Source organism: Artemia sp. Qi Xiang Cuo, chromosome 13 (assembly GCF_049724085.1).
Source record: "Artemia sp. Qi Xiang Cuo chromosome 13, ASM4972408v1, whole genome shotgun sequence".
In the NCBI taxonomy this organism is placed as follows: domain Eukaryota; kingdom Metazoa; phylum Arthropoda; class Branchiopoda; order Anostraca; family Artemiidae; genus Artemia; species Artemia sp. Qi Xiang Cuo.
Window position 1 is genome coordinate 64,151,742 of NC_142806.1, and position 22,720 is coordinate 64,174,461.

General features: G+C 36.8%; 3 protein-coding genes across 3 annotated transcripts in view; 2 read left to right on the top strand and 1 right to left on the bottom strand.

The window, feature by feature from the left end:
* The window catches only part of LOC148945546 (uncharacterized), a 37,072-nt gene extending 25,354 nt beyond the window's left edge, over nt 1-11,718 (top strand). Inside the window, exon 3 of the mRNA XM_089099147.1 lies at nt 8,529-11,718. Within this exon, the coding sequence (XP_088955273.1) occupies nt 8,529-9,111 (583 nt within the window). The 3' untranslated portion in view covers nt 9,112-11,718. The remainder of the gene's footprint in view (nt 1-8,528) is intronic.
* Nucleotides 11,719-15,251: 3,533 nt separating this feature from the next.
* On the bottom strand, nt 15,252-15,692 carry LOC148945547 (uncharacterized). The gene has a single exon (XM_089099077.1). The coding sequence runs from the start codon at nt 15,690-15,692 to the stop codon at nt 15,252-15,254; it is 441 nt and encodes a 146-aa protein (XP_088955203.1).
* Nucleotides 15,693-18,170: 2,478 nt separating this feature from the next.
* Nucleotides 18,171-22,720, top strand: part of cutlet (chromosome transmission fidelity protein 18 homolog) — a 145,079-nt gene continuing 140,529 nt past the window's right edge. The window contains exon 1 of the mRNA XM_089098657.1: nt 18,171-18,216. The gene's annotated coding sequence lies outside the window, so the exon portion shown is untranslated. The remainder of the gene's footprint in view (nt 18,217-22,720) is intronic.

Here is a 22,720-nt window from a genome sequence, read left to right on the forward strand (position 1 = left end):
TTGTTGAAGAAACTTCAAAACGGGTTCTTTCGACAAATTGAGATGGCTAGTGCCCTTTTTAATAGGTGAAAGTGATTGGAGGACAAATAGCCCCCACGTCCCTCAGTTCCACAATCACTTCTGATAAAAATTTTGAGATATCCATTTTGTTCAGCGTAATTGAAAGGTCTCAAAATTATTTCTTTGAGGATAATACCCCCTCCCCCTCACAGCCCTCAGTGAAGGGTTGTAAGTTATGTTCTGATGACATGTAAGGTTTTTATAGAAAGTGTGGTCGTATAAACTTTTGAGGGGCTCATTGAATTGGTAATCAGAAGTTCTAGTGCCCTTTCTCAGAGTCAAAGTGATCAGAGGGCAGATACCCCCCCCCCTGCACACAAACACAAGGCATTTTCACGAAATGCATCTAATATACATTTGAGACAGCAATTTTATTCAAAATAGTCAAAATATCATTTAACAAGGCTTTTGGGGTTGAAACAAGCCCCCAAAGCCTGAGGGCAAGGGTTGTAAGGTATGCCCCAGAGGCATTTGAGTTTTTTTTGGAAGGGGTGGTTGTTTAACTTTAGAGGAGGCTCATTTGATTGAAAACTAGAAGTTCTCGCTCCCTTCTAAGAGTCAAAACTGATGGAGGGTAACTAGCTCTCCCCCTGACTCTCTTTTCACCAAACGCATCTGATGGAAATTGTGAAATAGCGATTTTTTTCAAAACAGTCCAAAATACATATCCCCGTGCCTTTAGGGTTTACACAACCCCCTCCCCCAGTGTCCGGGGGCTTGATCGGGGATAAATAAATCAAATGATATAAGCATAGTATCATTTTGGTGCAAGTTACAGTTGTAGACTTGTTGCAAAATATCTTTTTTTGGAGGGGAAATATAACTTTGCTAACATTTTTTTGGTTGATTCTTGGTACATGATATTTTGAACTTCTCCCCCGTCATCCTTGGATATGTACACCCTAAAGGATGAAGCAATAGGTGAAATATTTTACTACATAAAACTTTGTTTGAAGCATTTTTGATTTAACTTGAAGCAGTTTTAATGTACTGATATGATTTGAATGCTTGTAACTTTTGATTAGTGCATTGAAAGGAAAACTGTTTTTGACGAACTGACGGTTTTTCTTCAGGATTTCAAATTTGTTGGTTTTTATATAACTGAAATGATAATATTGTGTTATCGATAGTCCGCCACACAATCAAGCACATAAATTATTTAACACATACAAACACAATTACCTACTAGCACACCCGACCCCGCTCGTGATCGAATAACTCTAAAATAATTTTAGATGGGCTCATTTGGACCACTCAGATACACTAGGAAGTTTGTTTAAGAAAACACTAGGAAGTTTAATTGGTCAGGATTTGGCACGGTGTTGGCAACACTGATAAATGTGTCAGATCAACGACGAGTAACTTACCAAAGTCACAGCACGTGGGACGATTTAAATTTGTTTCAGTCTGCGTTCAGTAAATCGCGGTTGAAGTCCCCTATTATGAGTAGTTTCCGGCCCCAGTACTTAGAACCTTGAAGAACTGGCTTAGCCTAGTACATGCAAACTTAAACTTGCTGTCGCAAAGGTTAGATCTATTACTAGTGCAAGGGTTTCTACCTATTCGATACTGTCCCATTGATAGGATTGTTACCTATTCGATACTGTCCCATTGATAGAGTTGTTACCTATTCGATACTGTCCCATTGATAGGGTTTCTACCTATTCAATACTGTCCCATTAATAGGGTTGTTACCTATTCGATACTGTCCGATTGATAGGGTTGTTACCTATTCGATACTGTCCCATTGATAGGGTTGTTACCTATTCGATACTGTCCCATTGATAGGGTTGTTACCTATTTGATACTGTCCCATTGAAAGGGTTTACCTATTCGATACTGTCCCATTGATAGGGTTGTTACCTGTTCGATACTGTCCCATTGATAGGGTTGTTACCTATTCGATACTGTCCCATTGATAGGGTTGTTACCTATTCGATACTGTCCCATTGATAGGGTTGTTACCTATTCGATACTGTCCCATTGATAGGGTCGTTACCTATTCGATACTGTCCCATTGATAGGGTTGCTACCTATTCAATACTGTCCTATTGATAGCGCTGTTACTTATTCGATACTGTCCCATTGATAGGGTTGTTACCCATTCGATACCGTCCCATTGATAGGGTTGTTACCTATTCGATACTGTCCCATTGATAGGGTTGTTACCTATTCGATACTGTCCCATTGATAGGGTTGTTACCTATTCGATACCGTCCCATTGATAGGGTTGTTACCTATTCGATACTGTCCCATTGATAGGGTTGTTACCTATTCGATACTGTCCTGTTGATAGGGTTGTTACCTGTTCGATACTGTCCCATTGATAGGGTTGTTACCTATTCGATACTGTCCCATTGATAGGGTTGTTACCTATTCGATACTGTCCCATTGATAGGGTTGTTACCTATTCGATACTCTCCCATTGATAGATGTTTGTAACCCCAGCATCGCGAACTTAACCGACGATAACGTGTTAAATTCATGCTAAAAACTCAGCATGAAGATACAAAGATGACTACGTCTCAGATGGAGACTTTATGACTAAGTCTCTGGAATTTTCACGTCAGCTGGTTGAACGTAAAAGGTCTAAGGTAAATGGGAAACTTGAGCAAGTTAGTATTGATGATTCGGTCAAGTCGAACCCACCTGTAGCAACACTGCAGGGTCGACGCAAGGACCTTAGTTGTCCAGGGGCGTTGTTAATCCAATACCTACATACAGGTAGACGAACCAGGCTTCATTTTGACTCATTTTCACCTAGTCGTGGACGCATATTTTAATCTAACAAGCCTGAGGATGGCGTGGCAGAGGTCCTGTCGGATTTGTTTACAAGCCATATCGTAAAGCCGGAATTTGCATAGCTAAGGTTTGTTTATGTTCATTTTTATCTTGTAGGATAACCAGGCTCTTTTTTCATAGTAAGTCCGCGTTGTCATCGTTGTCGTGCGTCTAGAGACGTAACTCAAATCATGGAATCAGGCTGGATTCTAGATTAGTGCTAATAAAGATTTTCTCCAGAAATCACTGCCAAATGAAGGCAGACAAACTGGCAATAGAAAGAGACCCTGGAATTTTCTTTCTAATCAATTTAAGAATGAGAGAATCAGATTGTCATCTTATTCTATTTTGGTAGCTCTGCTCCCCTTACCAAGGACATATCCAGAATTTTTGTTCAGGAGGGAGTTAAAAAAAAAAATTTTAACACGTACCGGTCCCCCCCCCTTGGATACGGCCTTGCCACTTACTATGTATTGTTCTTCAGATCACTAAAAAGTTAATGCGCTATTAAGAAAGCTGTTTATCGTGGTTGACCCTCTAGGCGCAACCTAGTACAGAACAAGCAACCTAGTACTGACAAAGCCCATAGTAACCTAAAATTAAAAAGATGTTTTGAAAATAACTTAAGTACGAATGAATCATCATTTGAAGTTGATTCAGGATATCTTGACTAATTTTAACGATAAAATCTCATTGCGAAAACGAATGTGTGGGAATTTCAAAAATGGCCTGAAACCCCCCAAAAGATAATTTTGGATCGAATTAAAACTGCACCATTGGAATATCCGTAGCTGAAAACTCAATTTAGGATAACATAATTACAGTCGAGGGAAACCACTGTTTCACATGGGATGTGGTAATTTTTCCTTTTTGAAGTCACCCCTAGTGGGGGCTGAAACATAACAGAAAACTGTTTAAGGACTCATTTGGCAGGAAATTGCTATATTTAGTGTCTTATTTAATTAAAGTAAAGATAAGATAAAACTAACATGTAATTTCTAACTAAAACTGTATTTTCCTATGCAAGATGGTATAGCTCATATCTTTTGACAAGGCAATATAACACACGTATTTTTTGAAAAGTTACTTCTTTTGGGTTTGATGTCATATTTGAGTGATTCCTTGTGATTCGTTCTTTACTACTCCAACTACAATCAGTTTCAGATATGCAGCACTTGTCTCCATACTTCGCAGCTTTGTAGGTCATAGCATGTGTAAATGATGTTATTGATCCCATTTAACAGGCGATCAAATGATCTTAATCCTTGAATCTCTTGGGAACTAGTATCTATTGTTTACAACTAGGGCTTTCAATCAATGTGCAAGTCACCTCTAAACATATGTTTTATCATAGGCAGCGCGCTAGCGCTGCCTAAGTAAAGACCGATGTGGGCACAATGTGTTGTTTTTTTGTTTTTTTTTTTTTGGTTCTTTCTCTATACCCGGGCACTTCAGGATTCGTCGCAGAAACTTCGAAAAGGGCTCATTTGATTGGAAATTGGAGTGGCTAGTGCCCTTGTTAAAAGTCGAAACTTTTTAAATATGTTTTTGAGGAGGACACTCCCCCACAACCCTTAGGGCAAGGGTTTTAAGTTATGCCCTGGGGGCATATAAGGTTTTTCATAGAAGGCGTTGTCGTAGAAACTTCAAAACAGGCTCATTCGCTTGGAAATTCAAAGGGCTATGGCCACTTTTAAGGGTTAAAAGGGACCTGAGGATAGCGAGCCCCCCCCCACGCCCATTGGTTCACCACACACATCCAACCAAAATTTTGAGATGTGCGTTTTGTTCATTACATCCGTGTTTTAGATACAACATATAGTTTTGAGATTGTCCAATCTGAACAGCCCTGAGGGAAAGGGCTTTAAGTTATGCCCTGGGGGCATATAAGGTTTTTAAAGAAGGTGTTGTAGTAGAAACTTCAAAATAGGCTCATTCGATTGGAAATTCAAAGGGATAGTACCCGTTTTAGTAGTCGAAAGTGATTGGAGGGCAACTAGCCCCCCCTCCCCACGCCCATCATTCCCCCAAACACATCCAATCAAAAGTTTGAGATAGCCGTTTTGTTCAGCGTAGTGGATTTCTAGATAAATAATATTTTTTTGAGGAGGAAACTCCCCCACAACCCTCAGGGCAAGGGTTTTAAGTTATGCCCTGGGGACATATAAGGTTTTTATAGAAGCCGTTGTCGTAGAAACTTCAAAACAGGCTCATTCGATTGGAAGATTAAAGGGCTAGTGCCCTTTTTAATAGTCGAAAGTGATTGGAGGGCAACTAGCCCCCCCCCACGCTCCTCATTCCCCCAAACACACTCAATCAAAATTTTGAGATAGCCATTTTATTCAGCGTAGTTGATTTCTAGTAAGAAAATATGTTTTTGAGGAGGACACTCCCCCACAACCATCAGGGCAAGGGTTTTAAGTTGTGCCCTGGGGGCATATAATGTTTTTTTTATAGAAAGCGTTGTCGTAGAAACTTCAAAACAGGCTCATTCGATTGGAAATTCAAAGGGCTAGTGCCCTTTTTAATAGTCGAAAGTGACTGGAGGTCAACTAACCCCTCCCCCCCCACGCCCATCATTACCCCAAACACAACCAAGCAAAATTTTGAGACAACTGTTTGGTTCAGCGTAGGTAATTTCCAGATAGAAAATATGTTTTTGAGGAGGACAATCCCCCACAGCCATCGGGGCATGTTTTTTAAGTTTTGCCATGGGGGCATATAAGGTTTTTTTATAGAAAGTGTTGTCGTAGAAACTTCAAAAAAATGCTCATTTGATTGGAAATTCAAAGGGCTAGTGCCCTTTTTAATAGTCGAAAGTGATTGGAGGGCAACATTCCCCCAAACACATCCAATAAAAATTTTGAGATAGCCATTTTGTTCAGCGTAGTTAATTTCCAGATAGAAATCATATTTTTGGGGAGGACACTCCCCCACAACCCTCAGGGCAAGGATTATAAGTTATGCCCTGGGGGCATATAAGGTTTTTATTGAAATCTTTGTCCTTGAAACTTGAAAAAGGGCTCATTCAATTTGAAATTCAAAGGGCTAGTATCCTTTTTAATAGTCGAAAGTGATTGAGGGCAACAAACCCCCCTCTCGCGCCCACCTTTTCCCAAAACACATCCAATCAACATTTTTAGATAACCATTTTATTCAACGTAGTTGAATGGTTTGGAAAGTTTTGGAAATTAGGTCTTTAAGGATGACAACCCATTCCCCACAGCCGTCAGAGCAAGGGTTGTAAGTTATGCCCTGGGGGTATATAAATTTTTTATTGAAAGTGTTGGCATAGAAACTTCAAACGGGCTCATTCAATTGGAAGTTGAAAGGGCTAGTGCCTTTTTTAATAGTTGAAAGTGATTGGATAGCGACTAACGCCCCTCTCACTTCCACCATTTTCCCAAACACATCCAATCAAAATTTTGAGATATCCGTTTTGTTCAACGTAGTTGAAAGTTCTGGAAATTAGGTCTTTCAGGATGATAACCCCCTCAAAGCCCTCAGTGCAAGGGTTGTAAGTTATGCCTTGGGGGCATTAAAGTTTACATCGAAAGTTATTATAGAAATTTCAAAAAGGGCTCATTTGATTGGAAATTGAAATTGCTCTTTTTAATAGTCGAAAGTGATTGGAAAGTAATTAACCTCCCTCTTACGCCCACCATTTCCCCAAAAATATTCAATCAAAGTTGAGAGATAGCCATTTTGTTCAAGAAGCTTGGATGTTCCGAAAAATGTGTATTTGTGGAATACACACCCCCCAGAACCCCAGAGGAAAAGGTTATGTCTTGTGTATCTGGGACACACCAGATTTTATAGGTAGAGGTGTCGTAACACTTCAAATGGGGTACATTCTATTTGTAATTAAGAGGGCTCGCGCCCTTTTTAACAGTTAAGAGCGATTGGAGCATAACTAACCTCCCTCTCATGCCCATCATTCCTCCAAACACATCCAATAAAAATTTTCAGATAGTCATTTTCTTCAACGTAGGAGAAAGCTCTGGAAATAAGGTCTTTGAGAATAACCTTAGGGTAAGGGTTGTAATTTATGCCCTGGGGGCATTTAAGGTGTTTATAGAAAGCGTTGTCGTTTCCAAAAGTCCTCATTCGATTGGAAATCGAAAGGCCTAGTGCCCTTTTTAATAGTCGAAAGTGATTGGAAGGCTTGACATTTTTATAGTAAAGATCGATGTGGGTATAATATATTATTTTTTGTTGTTGTTGTTCTTTAGACCAGGGCACTTCATATCGAAGGAGTTGTTGTGGGAACTTCGAAAAGGGCTTATTCGATTGAAAATAGAAAGGGCTGATGCCCTTTTTAATAATCGAAAGTGATTGGAGGGCAACTAGTCCCCCTTCCACTCCCACCCTCCCAATTGCCCATTATGTTTAAAAACTAAATGTTTTCTTAAGATTAAATAAAAATGTAGTGTGATAATGCTAATTACCAATACGACATCTCCGCAACATCCTAAGATCGGTGAAGGACGTTGTACACGAACGTTTGAGAAGACATCTGCTTCTAAAGCTTTATCAAGCCAAAGTGGCTCAAGTACGTCCAATGGATCAATGAAAGTAAACATATTTTTTTGCGAATTGGTATCGAATGTTCCACTAAAGGTCAACTAGAGGAGGTATGAAACTAAATTAAACAATACTATTTGTGTCCAGATTTTTAAAAAGGGTGTATGTTATTAAAAATTGCTGAAAATTTTTCTCCAGCACACAAATAGCAGGCCAAACTATAAAATCTTAAAAAACGAAAAGATTTAAAGTATTATTTTCTTCTTCCCTGAAAAGACTATGTCAATATAAAACGAACAGAAATTAATTAAAAAAACGTTTTCTGCAAAATAAGTTTTTCAAAGAAAAGTAAAGAATTCCATTAAACAAAATATGAGCAAAAATAAATCAAATAATCTACCAAGCGTGAAACTACCCCAAATCAGCATCAATAAATAAATGAAACCCAAAAACGAACAGAAATTACAATAAATAACAGAGTCAACCTCAAAACGAGCAGAAATTACCATAAGTTGGGCGCAAAACTCCTATGCCTTCCCAAAGGCAGAACAAAATTTGCCCTTTTCCGAAAAAATACAAATGTTTTTACTTTTATAACTTTAATAAATCAAATAATATTAACATTTTGATTACTAAATATCAGTACATGTATATTAAACTGACAACGCACATTCATTTGTATTTTTTTCAGTAAAGTGCAAATTTTGTTCTGGCCTTTTTTTCTTGTCTCACGCTAAGCTGAAAGAAATTAGCGAAAAAGCCGGTTCTATAATACGTCAATTAATGAACAACTTGAGCGGTAGGGCGTTTATCATACAAGTACCTATAAATGTTTAATTGCAAAAAAAAAAAAAAAAAACAGCTTGACCAACAACTGAATGTTTATTTATGCAAAAAAAATTGCATGCTTTTTTTAGAACAATTTATTAGAATATTAAAACATACATTTAAAAGCTGTATTTGTGTGTTTGCGCCTGTGGTGTCTTAATGTGCGGGTGTCTGAGTGTTTTAGTGGCCCATAAAAAATGGTTGAAGATGTGTCTGTTGCAATCGCTGGCTTCTTTTTTTCTAGTTTTAATCCGAAATTGCTACTACAATTATAATTGTAGCACAAAATTGGAAATATTATTATATGGTTTCTAATTTTTGTTTTATCTTTCCAGTGACAATGCTAAAGAAGAATTTATACTGATTGACCCTACTAATCAACGAGAACAATCTTCTGAAAACGAAGTTATTGACCTGACTTGTGAAAGTGATGTTGTTATGTTAGATGAAGATTTGCCAGTTGTAGTCCCGGAAAACTCCATTGAAAATGTGCATCGTCACAACTGGCGAGCACAAACATTTCGTGGTAACAGACGTGCCCCATCCATGCTTGATATTCAAGTCGATGTAGATCTACCACGTGCACGCACTCAAGGCCAGCGTACTGTCAATGTTACCATTGATTTAGACAGAAGTGATTACTTTCCTCGTAGTCCATCTTGTAGTCCTCCTCCAAGCCCCGATTCTGATCTAGGCATCAGTAGTGAAGCTCAAGGCTCGTCTGAAGCTACTGTGCAATGTGGCATTTGTTTTGACACACTGGGTCAAATGAAGACTGCAGATAAGAAAGTTATGTCAACATTTTGTGGTCATTTATTCTGTGGCCCTTGTTTGTCAAGTGCTATCAAGAATGCGAGAGTCTGTCCTCAGTGTAGAAAGACACTAACATTGAACAAAATTCATCAAATATTCATTTAAGTGCGAACAGCTTATATTGTCATCGTGAAATATATAGGAAATGACCCCCAGAATTAAGGAAAGCCAAGATTTTTGGCTCAATCTGTACACGCTAACAATTTAATTTCCATAAAAAGATTTCCCAGGAACAATTGACAGCTATATAAATCCACTTTCGCCGTATGAATGGATGTGGGCCAAAACTGGCTGTCTTATAATACAGATTATATACACCGTTTTGCCCCTAAGGTCAGATTACTATGATGTATTGGACCATTCTTATTAAAATGGCTATCTTTAAGTTTTTATCTAATGCCAGGTGGTGCCACGGGTGTTACATAGGGCACAGAAACAGTTACATTGTATATGTGTTCACCAACCATTGTTTTGATAAGTTCGTGTTGGATTTTTTTAATGAAACTAGACATTTAACAGTAAAAGTGATATAAATGCTTAGCTGGCAACTAGTTTTTTTATGGAAAGGAGGTTATTAGCATGTGTAGATTAAAGTAATATACTAGGGATAGTTCTAAAAATGGATTTTGTGTCTTTTAAGATAAGTAAAAGGGAAATTGCGACTGAAACAGGTCGTGTATAGTTCATTTTTTATCTTTAATTGTTGGTTTTCGTGTACGTGTGTCATGATTTCAACAAAAGCAAACCTTCTGATAAGTTTTTAATTTTACTAGACAAATCTATTTAGAATATTCAAGTAAATAGCAGCACTTCTATATGACGAAGTATTCTGGGAATAGCTTGACTTTGCAGCAGACTTAAAGAGAGCAACGCTATTGTAATCTTGTCTGTTCCCTCCCCTCAGGAGCTAGTCCATAGAACCCTCTGTTCCTGGAAAACTAGGACTCAAAATGTGTTTATTTGGCGTAGAACCCCTCCCCTCTCCTCCTTTGGAAGATATTCTAATCCCCATCACGAAGGGGTCATTTATATGGATCCATGGCTATAACGATATTTGTAAGGATTAAAATTCAAAAGATGTATATAATGTTAGACCTAGTAATTGCAAACTATGTTAATTAATCAATATACAGTTTCTCTGTATTTTTACTATAATGAATTTTTATTCGCACAATGTGTTCAGATGAACTGGAACGTTGTACTATCCAAGATCTCTGTTTACTGATTTTAGAAAAAAATATTTTGCTCTTTATTTTATTTGTTCTACTGGGTTCGATCTTTTTTATTTGGTAATAAATAAAATTAATTAATCAATCAATAATTAATCAATATACAGTTTCTCCGTATTTTTACTATAATGAATTTTTATTCGCACAATGTGTTCAGATGAACTGGAACGTTGTACTATCCAAGATCTCTGTTTACTGATTTTAGAAAAAAATATTTTGCTCTTTATTTTATTTGTTCTACTGGGTTCAATCTTTTTTATTTGGTAATAAATAAAATATGATTAAAAAACTCTAGGTTTTTTTCATTACAGATGAATTTGCAATAGCTGCTTGATGTCTGAAGTTGCTTTGGGTTTCTAAAAATGTCTCAGGATTACAACTCCATCTAAATCTGAGTTTGCTTTAACTGCTTGATATCTAAATTGTTACGGGTTAAACATTTTCTTAACTGAGTTAAACGGTTAGACGTGTTATTTAATGACTGGCACATTTTATTTAAAAGGTTTAATTAATATCTATATGCAGAATGTTTCATTAACGGCAACAACTCTATTGTTAATGAATGAACTATTCTCTTGTCTGGTTTCTTTTTGTTAATATTGATTAGTTGTTTATGGTAAAGTTTGTTAAAACAATCGTTTGGAGTGCTTCCTTGTTTATCTCGATTAGAAATTTACTTCTTCTTAAACTTTTCGCCAGTGTTTCATCAGACAGGGTTGCTACTTTGTAAACTGTCCTGAAAAGCCTTTCTACAGAAAAAATAATACATAATACCACTCTCTTAGTATTTAAAATTCGTTTGTGCTCTTAACTTCTTTAAAATGTCTTAATTTATTTAAAGAAGACAACAATGCTGCCGTATTTTTGAACTTAGTATCAAAAGTTGCATTAACAACCCACTCAACAATGACATCTTTTTTCAAGTAAAAATTATCCAAATTTTTCTCTTTATCCAAAACTTAAAAATATTGTTACAGAATTATTTATCTTATGTCTTTGTTAGATAACAATGATAGCGCGTAATGCATCGACAATAACATAAGATAACTTAATGTTACCACTTCCAGTGCATGTCATTGGTCGAAATGTGCATTATTCTATTTACATGCAAAGTTGAAGATGCGTGCTCTGAAGCTTTTGCGTTTTTTTAAACCTTCAGAACATGCATACCTGCAAACACAGGCACAGGACAGATACATATTTGTAGACGCAGACAGAATTCCATGGATATTCTATGTTTGTCAAAATCTAAAGTTACTTTATTTTATGTTATTTAGATACTTTACTGCTCATTATTGGCTTTGAATTTTTTTTTTTTACGATTTTCTTTTTCCCTTTTTTTAAATAGGGGAAACAAAGAACGCTTACCATAACAGAGGGTCGAACAATTTGTGTCCTGTTTTTAATAGTTCTTTTTGTATTATTTCTTGTTTAGACGGATATAGTTTGATGTGTTGAAGGAAATAAAGTTACTTTTTCATTATGTTGTGATTGTAAAAAAAAAAAATCCAATCTAGGTCTTATTCCTTTTTTTTAGCCTTTAAAACTTTAGGATGATAGATAGACTTATCTATCAACAAATGAAATTAAATCATTTTTGTACAATCATAAAAGGGCTTATCCTAGATTTGCCTCTTAATTAATCGGACTGTCTTGGCTTTTTTCTACAATTAGCCATGTCTTGATGCCTACTGCAAAATGCTTGATTTTTTGGCAAAATACTTTAAAATCTTGCACACATGATAGATATAGATAGATATATAAATATTTAATGCTCTAAAGCCACAAGGGCCATGGCTACAAAAAATAACAAACAAAAAAACAACTTACACACATTCAACATTAACTTCAGCACTCCCTCTCCCCTTACAAAAATCTCTCTATGTTTCATTCCCAGTTTTATATATTTTGCAATCTTTCTTAATGATGGGGATGCCGCTGACACGCGGTAGATACCTTTGCCGCGTGTATTGGTAAGTTTGCCACGTGTGGAGGGTAAATATTTCGCAGTTCATATTATTGACTTGCGAATAAAGTAAACATTCCACTCGTTGCCTTTTTTGATGCTCTTTTCAAATATAATTATTTTTTTGTCGCAAATGAATTTTACTCCCACCCCTATACATACCCATTCAATAAAAATTCTAAATAGGGATAGGTCCTTTTATTAGACAGTGAAACGAAAATATAAAACAAAGACTCTGAATATTTCGATGACACAGTCGGTCATCATCATCAGCAGAGTTACTAACTTATCAAAATTAAACAAACTGCTTTTATACTAAACAAAATAATTACTTCCGGGTCAAAGCATGTTACCGGTCCATTGACTTAAAAAGTTCACTAACTGTTCTTGAATTTTTTAATACTGTGTTGAGTAAAGCTGGTACAAGTTTCTTCGAAATTACAGGTCAAAGCAGGTTACCGGTCCATTGCCTTAGAAAGTTCACAAACTGTTCTTGAATCTTGTAATACTGCATTGAATATTCTTCTAATTAAAAATGAAATAATGCTGAATTTACAGGTGCTAAATTTATCATTTTATTCTTCTAACAGCAAATGAAATGTTGCTGATTCTGAGGTTAGTCTGTCATCCCGATATATACGACGTTACTATTATTCTCCATGACCACACTGCCTTTTCTATGACGAAATCAATAAGATTCTTATTGATTTCGTCATAGAAAAGGCAGTGTGGTCATGGAGAATAATAGTAATACCAATTCAGGGTATATATTTGCACATTATGCGGGTGGGGGTAAAATCAATTTCTGATGCAAATGAGGGGTAAGTTTAAACTCCCCCCCCCCTCCCCTGATGTGCAAATATATACCATGAATTGGTATATATATATAGGGGTGGGTAAAATTCATTTGCGACAAAAATCATTATTATATTTAGAAAGAGCATAAAAAAAGGCATCGAGTGGTATTTTTGGTTTGATCGTAAGTCAATAATATGAACTGCGAAATATTTACCGTTGGGAGAAACAAGATGTGCCCCAAGATATAAACTAGAGGTTGAGAGTAAGCAATCTTTTGCTCATTGAACGAGGTTCTTGGCAATATTTCAGTAGTTGGAAGGGTGTTAGCTTTTGAAATAGCATAGATAATTTTAATTCTTCATTGTTTAGAAGCCATTCGATCAAAAAACTTTCACTGGTAGTCCCAGCACCGTAGCTATTTTTAGGAACTTTGGTTGCGAGGTTTGTATTTGGAAAAATTTGAATGAACAACCGTCGCCGATTTTTAAACCAATCAAGTATTTGTCACAACTTGTTGGACAGAAAACTTGCAGTGAAAATTGTGTTTTAAAACATAGGCAAATTTTGAGGTGGCTCAACACTTTTGGGGGGCTGAAAAATAGAACATAGGTTAAGAACGGGTTTAAAGGGGAGGGGGGTTCTCAGCTTGGGGGGGGGCAAATGAGTTTTCCTAGAGCCAATGTTCGATTAATTCTATTTGCAAAATTTTACATCTTGACATTTTGTTGTCTTAAGAAAAAAAAAGTCCGTTGTTTTTAGTTTCCACATAGAAACTATAAAATTCTAATGGAAGATGAATTGATAGATGCTGTTAAAAAATAAGGATAATTGTTGATGCTCATAAATGGTAAAAAAAAAACAAACATTGGAATCAATTAACTAAAGGAAGCTAACAGCTTTTTACTTTAGTGTTAAATGAAAAAACTTGTTTGATTTGTCAAGTTCAGTTGTTTTTAGAATGACACAAATCAAAAACAAAGTGTAAAATGTCAACATGGCAGATGCGTTCCACCCTTGGACTACTATATTCACCTTTAAACGTTTTCCAATCCAGTCACAGCTAATCTGATTGCTTCATTCTTAAACTCCGTCACTGAGTAGAGTCAGAACATAGTCATGAAGATATTGGGAATCTCTCATATGTTTTTTTTTTTTTGACAAAGTTAGTCTACCTGTCGACATGGGCGTAGGCAGCATATTGTCTAGGGGGGGGGGCAGTTGATAGTGTGATGGAGTTTTATCAACTGCTTTTTCCAAACCATCTGCTTTTTCAGCCATATCTAATGCAAATTTGAAGGTCTAAGGGGGGGGGGCAGCTCCCCCTCCCTACGCCCATGCCTGTCGACATTGAAGAGCTGTATATTATCTTCTTTGTTGACAGAAACGTCGAGTCTACACCATATTTAGAAAATCTTAACAAACATGGCTGATATCGAACGAAGCTTATATAACTGCTACAATGTGAAGCATTTGACAACTCTTTATTACGCCCACAAATTTTAGTAGACCAACGTGACAGAAATTATGACGTAGTGTGTTATCAAAAAAGGATCATATACAAGTTAATTGATAAAAACCGTTACTAATAGCTTTTAATATTTTTTATGTTTTCGAATTAGATTCTAATAGTTCAATAGCACTAACTATCTTATATTTGGCTGAACTTTTTGCTAAGTCAAATGCTAATGTCTTAGAACTTAGTCAAAGGCGCTTAAATAGAAATTTGTGCGCCCTATGAGACATTGAACAGGTGAGTTTGATACTTCATACAACATTTTTGTCTAACTCCTTGCAAGAATGAGCTGAAAAGAACGGACTTTTATTTTATTGATAAATGGGACGAAAAGTAAGATGAGAGTCCTCAGTTTAAAATATCTTTGTCAAAAAATGTAACATCTTAAGGCATCGATTAACGTAAAATGAGCCAAGATGTCAGTATCCATATTTTAGCTGCTGCAGTATCATATTTTTTTATGAGGTTTTCGCTTATTAAAAGTGCTAAGATCTTAGACCTGACTAATATCTTTCAAATGCACCTAATTGAGATTCTAAGCCCAGTAGGATATTGAACAGAGAAATTGGATTTCTCGCGCAATATTTTCATTCAGGTCTTTAGATGAATGATCAGAGAAAAGTGGACTTTGATTTTCTTTAAAAAATGGCCCGAGAAGTAAAACCGGAGACCTCAATATTTTTCTCTAAACATCTTTCGGTAAGAAAAAAAAATGCGAGAGATTACCAGATCGATTAGCCTAAAACCATACCTTAGATCCTCCTGTGCCTCTGGAGGCATCGATGAAGAGAAACCATTCGTCTATTAGAGGGGCTGCTGCTACAACGTCTTTCCAATGGGGCTGTATGGACGTGTTCGTCTTTAGAAGGTCCCACTGGTATGTTCGGCGTAGTTTGTTCTTTGGTTTTCCCTTTTGCCGCGTTCCAGTTGGTTGCCAATGAAGGGTGGACTTTGGTGTTCGACCGTCTTTTACTCGCACAACATGTCCCAAGTATTTCCGTCTCCGGGTCCTGATCATGTCAATGACTAGAGGTTGCCCAGTAATTTGACGTATTGTCTGGTTCAAGACGTGTTGTGTCCAGTTTATGTTGAGGATTCTTCGCAGACAATTGTTATCAAAGGCTTGAAGTCTCTTTTCTTGCTGCTGATTTAGCTTCCAGCATTCGCTTCCGTACAGCATAACTGGGAGGACATTACTGTTTGAAGACTCGAAGTCTTAGCAGGCTTGAGAACTTCATTGAGTGCAAAATCTCTTTAAGCCTGGTAAACGAGCCAAAAGCCTGTCCGATGCGAGTATGGATCTTTTTCTCTATTGCCCCTGTATTCTCTACTGTGCTTTCCCGATATTCAAACTGGACAACTGGTTTTACATCCTTGTTGCCACACTATGTTGATGGGGAATCGTGTGGCAACCATACTTTATTTTTCTGATTTTTTTTATCTTGAAGTCAAACCGTAGTGCATTTTCTCTACAACAAGCGAGAACTGTTGAAGTTTCTGCTTGTCTGATTCAAATAGACTGATGTCGTCTGCGAAGTCCATATCTGCAATCTTATTTTTGTTTCTGATTGGGATTCCATAATTTGTGCATCCACGGTGGATGCAACCTATTACCACCAAGAAGAGAAAAGGGGACAGGACACATCCTTGCTTTACTCTGGAGATGATGCTGAGATATCTTGATTGGTCTCTGCTCATCTGAACGCAACACTCCGTGCTCTTACAGGGGCATAATTAGCTTTAGGAGTTTATCAGGGAAGCTGTAACGCGTGAGGATTTTCTAGAATGTATCTCGATGGACAGAGTCGAATGTTCTGAAAGTCTATGAAAATTAGGAATAGCTTTTGGCTCCACTCGTTTGTCTCTTCTATCATGATTAATAGTGCAAAAATGAGATCCGCACAAGAGCGATTTGAGTGGGAACCGTGTTGTTCGTCACTTAAATGCTTGTCCATCATTGGCTGGATATGGTGGAGAATCATGAGAGCAAGAAGCTTTCCTGGAATAGAGAGCAAACTGATTCCTCACCAGTTGTCACATAGCATGATATAACCTTTTTTGAACGGTTTCACACTGGTACTGCGCATCCACTCTTTTGGGACAGCCTTGGTGATAAACAGTAGAATCCAGGTTTTGACACAGGATCTAACAGACGTTTTCAGCATTTCAGCGGAAATGTTATCATTTCCTGAAGCTCTTTCGTTTTTCAGCTTCTTTGACGCAGAAACTATCTTAGTTTCTGAAGGAGGATTGGTGTTGATTTCAAGAATAAGCCAAGGAGTCCCCAGTATATTCGGAAGATTGATCGGTTCTGGACGGTTTAAGACACTTTCAAAATGGTTTGCCCTGACTTATTCTATTCCTTTCTCTTTTGTGACTATTCATCCGTTTTTTTACCTGACAGAACCATCAGTTTTCATCGCTTGCCGATCATGTCGTTAGTATTCCTATAGCTATATATAAATCCCCTTCTTCTTGCTGCCGTCTCTGCTTCCGCTGCCTTGCTCTCTACGAAAGTCCTTTTTCTGAGACCTCGCACTTTTCTTTACGAGCTTCTCCTTATTCCTATGCACTTGTAGCTTCATTTTTGCATCAATCTGGAACCCTACTGAAATTAAATGTTCTTTCAGATTTTTTTTATGGATCAGGTTCTAGGTTTTATTGGAGATCCACTGGTCTTTGTTTCTCTTTTTGTGTCCAATTACTTCCTTAGCAACATCTTTGAAAGTGTTTCTGATGCTACTCCATATAGCGTCCATGTCTCTTTCTCCTTCACAAAGATGGCTAATAGCCTCACACCTGTTGTGGAGACTCACAAAAAACTACCTTCTGACCTCTGATTCAGCAAGTTTACCAGAGTCATATAGGGGCATTAAGGGGTCTGTCTTTCTTTTCCGAAGTCTTTAGTTTGAGCACAATCTTGGTGATGCAGAGAGTGTGGCCAGAGCCAGCGTCAGCTCCTCTGGATGTCTTTAAGTCTTGGAGACTTGATCGCCATTTCCTGTTTCTAAGAAAGTGGTCGATCTGATTTCTTGTTGTGGCGTCAGAGTAGGTCCATGTGTACTTGTAACTATTCTTCTGGCGAAATTGTGTTCCACCAATCAGGAGATCGTTTGTTGAAGGAAGTGTACAAGTAAGGCTCTATTTTCATTTCGGGCACCAAGACCGTGTGTGCCAAGTAGGCTACTTCTGGGCTGTAGAATAAAGTCGCCTACATTGGCGTTGAAGTTTCCAGCGAATTTAACCCTGTCATTACACTGTATATCTTTGAATACTGGGTTAAGAGCGTCATAAAAATAATTAGGGGCAAAGTCTCTAAGGGAGCCTGTTTGAGTTTCTATGTTACGTTGCAAAGGTGTTGTAGGGTATTAATAACGACAGTCCAAACAAAAAAACTGTTAACTAACAATTTTCCCAACAATAGTGTTTCTGCCGTTCAACTAAAACCTGTTAGAAACATTGCTAGATAATTTCTTTAAAAAATTGAATACTTGTTGGAGAATTTATTTCTGTTTGCTAACAATATTGTTCCCGCTGTCCAAACAAATAGCATTAGCAAACATTGTTAGCAAACAGTTGGACGGCGGAAAAATCCATTCCGACCCGTGGGCTTTAAGGAAAGAATATGAAAGATGTGACTCGATGTGAGGCGGGAAATTTGAATTTTCGAGAGGCTGTTCAGATTTGAAAAATATTAAACACAGGTAAATATTTAGTGGCTGGCCTCTTTTGAAGAAATATGCTAGATAAATAAAGTTGTATATTTAAAATCCGTAGGCTATCTTATTTTAGGAATAGGTATATATTCAAATGTTGTCGTTGTTTCTTTTTACTATGCCCCCCCCCCCTCTGGTTGTGCCAGGTTAAGCCCTGATAATAGCCTATACTTCATTGCTGTATTGAATCACATGAATGATGAGGTAATTTGTCTGATAAAAATTTAGAATTGGGTCCGTTGGAGGAGGAAAAATGCTAAGAAAACAGTTTTTACTTCATAATATGCAGAATAGGCATAGGCTAGCCTAATTGTACATAACCCATTTTATTTTACCCCCAACACCCCCTTAGCCTATATATAGCCAAATTATATATTTCCTCTACATTTTGTCATGAAATACTTTTGTTTCAACCAGTGTAACTGTAAATTGAATCAGTTTGGGTAATAGGCTACTATGAGTAGGCTAGCCTAGTTGGCCAGTGCCTAATCTTGGCCAGATGTTCTGATTAAAAATTAGCTTTTCTATGCATAGGAAGCAGGCTCATAATCTGGCAAATTATGTGTATAGGGTTAGATAGTTGTAATTGGCTAATGGTTAGCCTAGGACTAGACCAGTTGGGATCAGCTGGCTATAATCTTGGAAAAAATTTGCTCCTTCAAAATTTGAACTTAGAAAAAAGTTAACACTACACACCAGTTTATATAAATACAGTAATTCTGCTTCACATCCTTTTTCTTAGACCTAGATCCATCCAAGGTTTTCCATGTCTTTCATTAAGATATGTTGTTCAAAATGTGTTGTTCAGTATTTTCTAAGATTAGGTACAAGCTTTAAAAATATGGTCAAGATTAGGCTCCGCTGTTGTCTATCAATATATTTGAAATTGTAAGTGTTGTGTATGATAAAAATATTCAAGCTAATCACATACTTGTTCAAAAGATTTTGGCATCTGATAAAACAATCCAATGTCTAGGTGGTATGATGATATTATTCAATATACTATAAGCCCTTCAACTATCATTTATAATTTATGTGTAGGGATAGATCAAATCTTTTATTATATCAAGAAATGTCTCTGCTGATCCCTCTAGCACAGGAACAATAAAAATCATTTGGTTTTCTTCTATATGCACCTCAAATTAAAAAAAAAACAAAAACTGCTGTATATCTACTTTAAAAGGGTAGAATTGGCAAAGGAAACTATTCTGTTGTCATATCCAGTATGTTCATTTTTCTGCAGCTCTAATCATATCAAAGCTATATTTTGTCACTATATCTTTACTCAATGAGTCTAAATTTGTAATTGGATTGATAAAGTACAATAACTAAATAACTCTGAAGCATGCGATCTTGAATGTTTGTCAAAAAATAGCACTATACAAACAGTAAAAAACAAAGTTCCATTTTCTCCCATGAAGACACATGGGTCAAAATGAAAAATGTATTGGTAGACAACCATTGATAGAAATACAACTACAACATGGAGATACAAACCAAGAACTCTCCCCTTTATGACCAGAGAAATGAAAATTGCAAGGAACAAGAGGAAGAAACTGTCAAAGCTCATAAACCTGAGCCCCCCTAGAGCTGACTTCATAGTTAAGTTAAAAGCTGTAAAGAACAAAGTTTGAGCCATGTCCAGAGAATTACAAGGAGGCCATTACAGCAACCTCAAAAACTAACCCCAACAGGTTCTGGAAATATGACTCTGCTCACAAGCCTGGTAGACACACAGTTACAGAACTGGTTTTTAATGGAATCCAGTCAAATGACCCCAAAAACACTGCTCATGTCTTGAATCACCAAAGCTGGCAGAAAAAGGGCAAACATATACAAAATCCCCATGGCAAACCCAGAATCAGGTTGACTCTACACTGCTGCAACCCATTCCAGACAACTTTAGTAAAAGCCAAGCCCAATTGCTTAATTTTGTGTTTGTTAGACATGTTTCTATTGTTTATTGTATGATATATTTTATTATTATGTGTCTAATGCTTTGAAATTAACAGAGCCTTTGCTAAATAGTAAGTTTTTCTTTTGTTACCACTTGAAGAAAAATATGTTATTGAGAACTCAGAGCAGACACATGCCACCTTTCCAATCAGCTTAAATTGGCCTTTTAGGCTTATTCCAAATATATAAGTGTCATTAAGTTTACTTTTCGTTTTGAGTTCACAGTTGTACCAAACCAACTCTGCTCAAGACATCCTCAGGGCTATACTGTGGTGTTTATCCTCCCCCATAGTATAGTGCAGACGGTTTGATATCATCTATTTTCCCTTCTTGTTTTAGTTTTATTTCTGTGTTTAAAGCTTTTTCCAATAGGCAATGATTAGAAGTCCTCCAAAAAAAAAGTCCCCCCAGATCCCAAATCAAATTCCAGTGAAAGTGTCATAGTGAAAGATACCCATCCTGGCTGGTCAAGCACGCAATCTCAAAGTTCTAATGATAGCTCCAATTCGGAGAATAGGACAATGATAAGTGTAGGGGCTAATGTAACCATAGATGATAATGGGTTTCAAGAGATCCTCTCTATAAGTTCTAAAAAAAGGAAAAAAATTTCCCCAATTAAAAGAATGTCCCCTCTCCCTGCCCAAGATTCTCCCTCCAAAACCTTAGGAATTTACCTTAAAATTATTCCTACTAACCCCTGTGAAATAAAAATGATCTCTGCAATAAGAGTGGCAATTTTTAAATTGCTAAAATCAATGTTCTCTCTTAACATTAACCGTGATGGATCTCTGCTAATAGCTGTAGAAGATCAGAAATCAGCAGATACAATAATTAACCTTAAATCCCTTCTGAATATCCCAATTATTGCATCTAATCGGAACCCAAAACAATCACCAACAAAAATAGTAGTTTACAATGTTCCCCCAGAGATATCTACTCAGGAGTTAAAAGAAGGCCTTTCAGATAGGGCTGGAAACACAATCCCAGTTGAGGATGTTACCCAACTTGGAAAACCCAACTCTAATGGCCTAAAAACTAGTAGATCATTCTTATTCAGACTGAAGGATAAAATTGATATCCCAGAAAAATTATTCCTATTTGGGCAAATCAAACCACACAAGGAATACAAACCTAAGCCTATTCAGTGTCAGAAGTGTTTCAAACTGGGACACACAACAAACAAATGCAATGAAATTCTCCAAGAGTGTAGTAATTGTAAATCTTTCCATCCTAAAGAGCTGACACCTTGCAATAACACTCAGCCTACATGCATCAATTGCAAAGGCCCACATGAATCTACAAATAAATCATTATGCCCTGCATACAAGAAAAGAGCTCTAACACTCCAAATATCAACAGAGAAAGCCATCCCATACCCCTTTGCTGCAATGGAAGCAAATGCTGCCCAAAAATACTAAATAAAGCCTGTAATGAAACCAACCGAACCCTCCCAGTCAAATGCCCCCAATGCATCAATCACCCCGTATAAAACACCATCTTCTAGGCCCCCTAGTTCAAATCCCTATCAGAAGGAATCACCAAGCTAAAAAGCCTCCGTTTCTAGTGAGATGAGGCCAGCCTGGCCCTCCCTCCCAAGAAGAAACAAACCAGAATCACTACCAGGAATCAATCCCTTAACCAACAAACAGGATGCACTACCAAAAATGCAATCCCCAAATATATGCTTATTCATTCTAAACTGTAATGCAGTTCAGGCCATGAACATACATCCACTACAGAAAACAAAAATTATTGCAGAATTGGCAAAAATCTACATCCCAGATGATATACTCATTCAAGCAAAAAAAGATCTTGCTTTACTGTTAACAAAGCTGAACATTGATACACAGTCATATGAAGAATAAATCAATAACACAAAGTTTATCAATACTCCAATGGAATGTAAGATCACTCACAGAAAACAAGCTAAATGAACTAATATCATTTATGAATAATACTTCAATTAATATTGCTTGCCTCCAGGAGACTCATTTAACCCAAAATCAACAAATTAAGTCTCTGGGATATACTATCCTGAGAAAGGATAGATCTTCAGAGAGAAAAGGAGGTGGTGTAGCTTTATTAGTTAATAATAATATAAAATTTTGTGGCATCAATTTTCCAGATTTTGAAAATGATGTTGATGTAATTGGTATAAGTGTTTGGCTGATTAATTTAAAAACCTACATAATAAGCTTTTATAACCCTAATGGCCAAACTACAGATGCCTAGGATTTCTTTAATTATATAAATAATTCTAATATGTTAAAAAATATCATTATTTGTGGTGATTTCAATGCCCACAGCCTTTTGTGGGGGAATAAACCAGCAAATAAAGCTGGTAAATTTATTGAGCATATGACTTCAAATAATAATGAATTAGTTGTTGCTACCCCTCCAAACCTGAATACTTATTTCAACCCCAAAAGTGGCAATTTCTCCACAATTGACCTACAAATTGTGTCTTTAAATTTTTTGAACAAAATTTACATAAATAAAATTGATAGTCTATGTACAGACCACTTTGCTATAGTTT

Coding starts and splice junctions, on each gene's coding strand:
- LOC148945547 (XM_089099077.1), bottom strand. CDS start 15,692: ATGCTGTACGGAAGCGAATGCTGGAAGCTAAATCAGCAGCAAGAAAAG.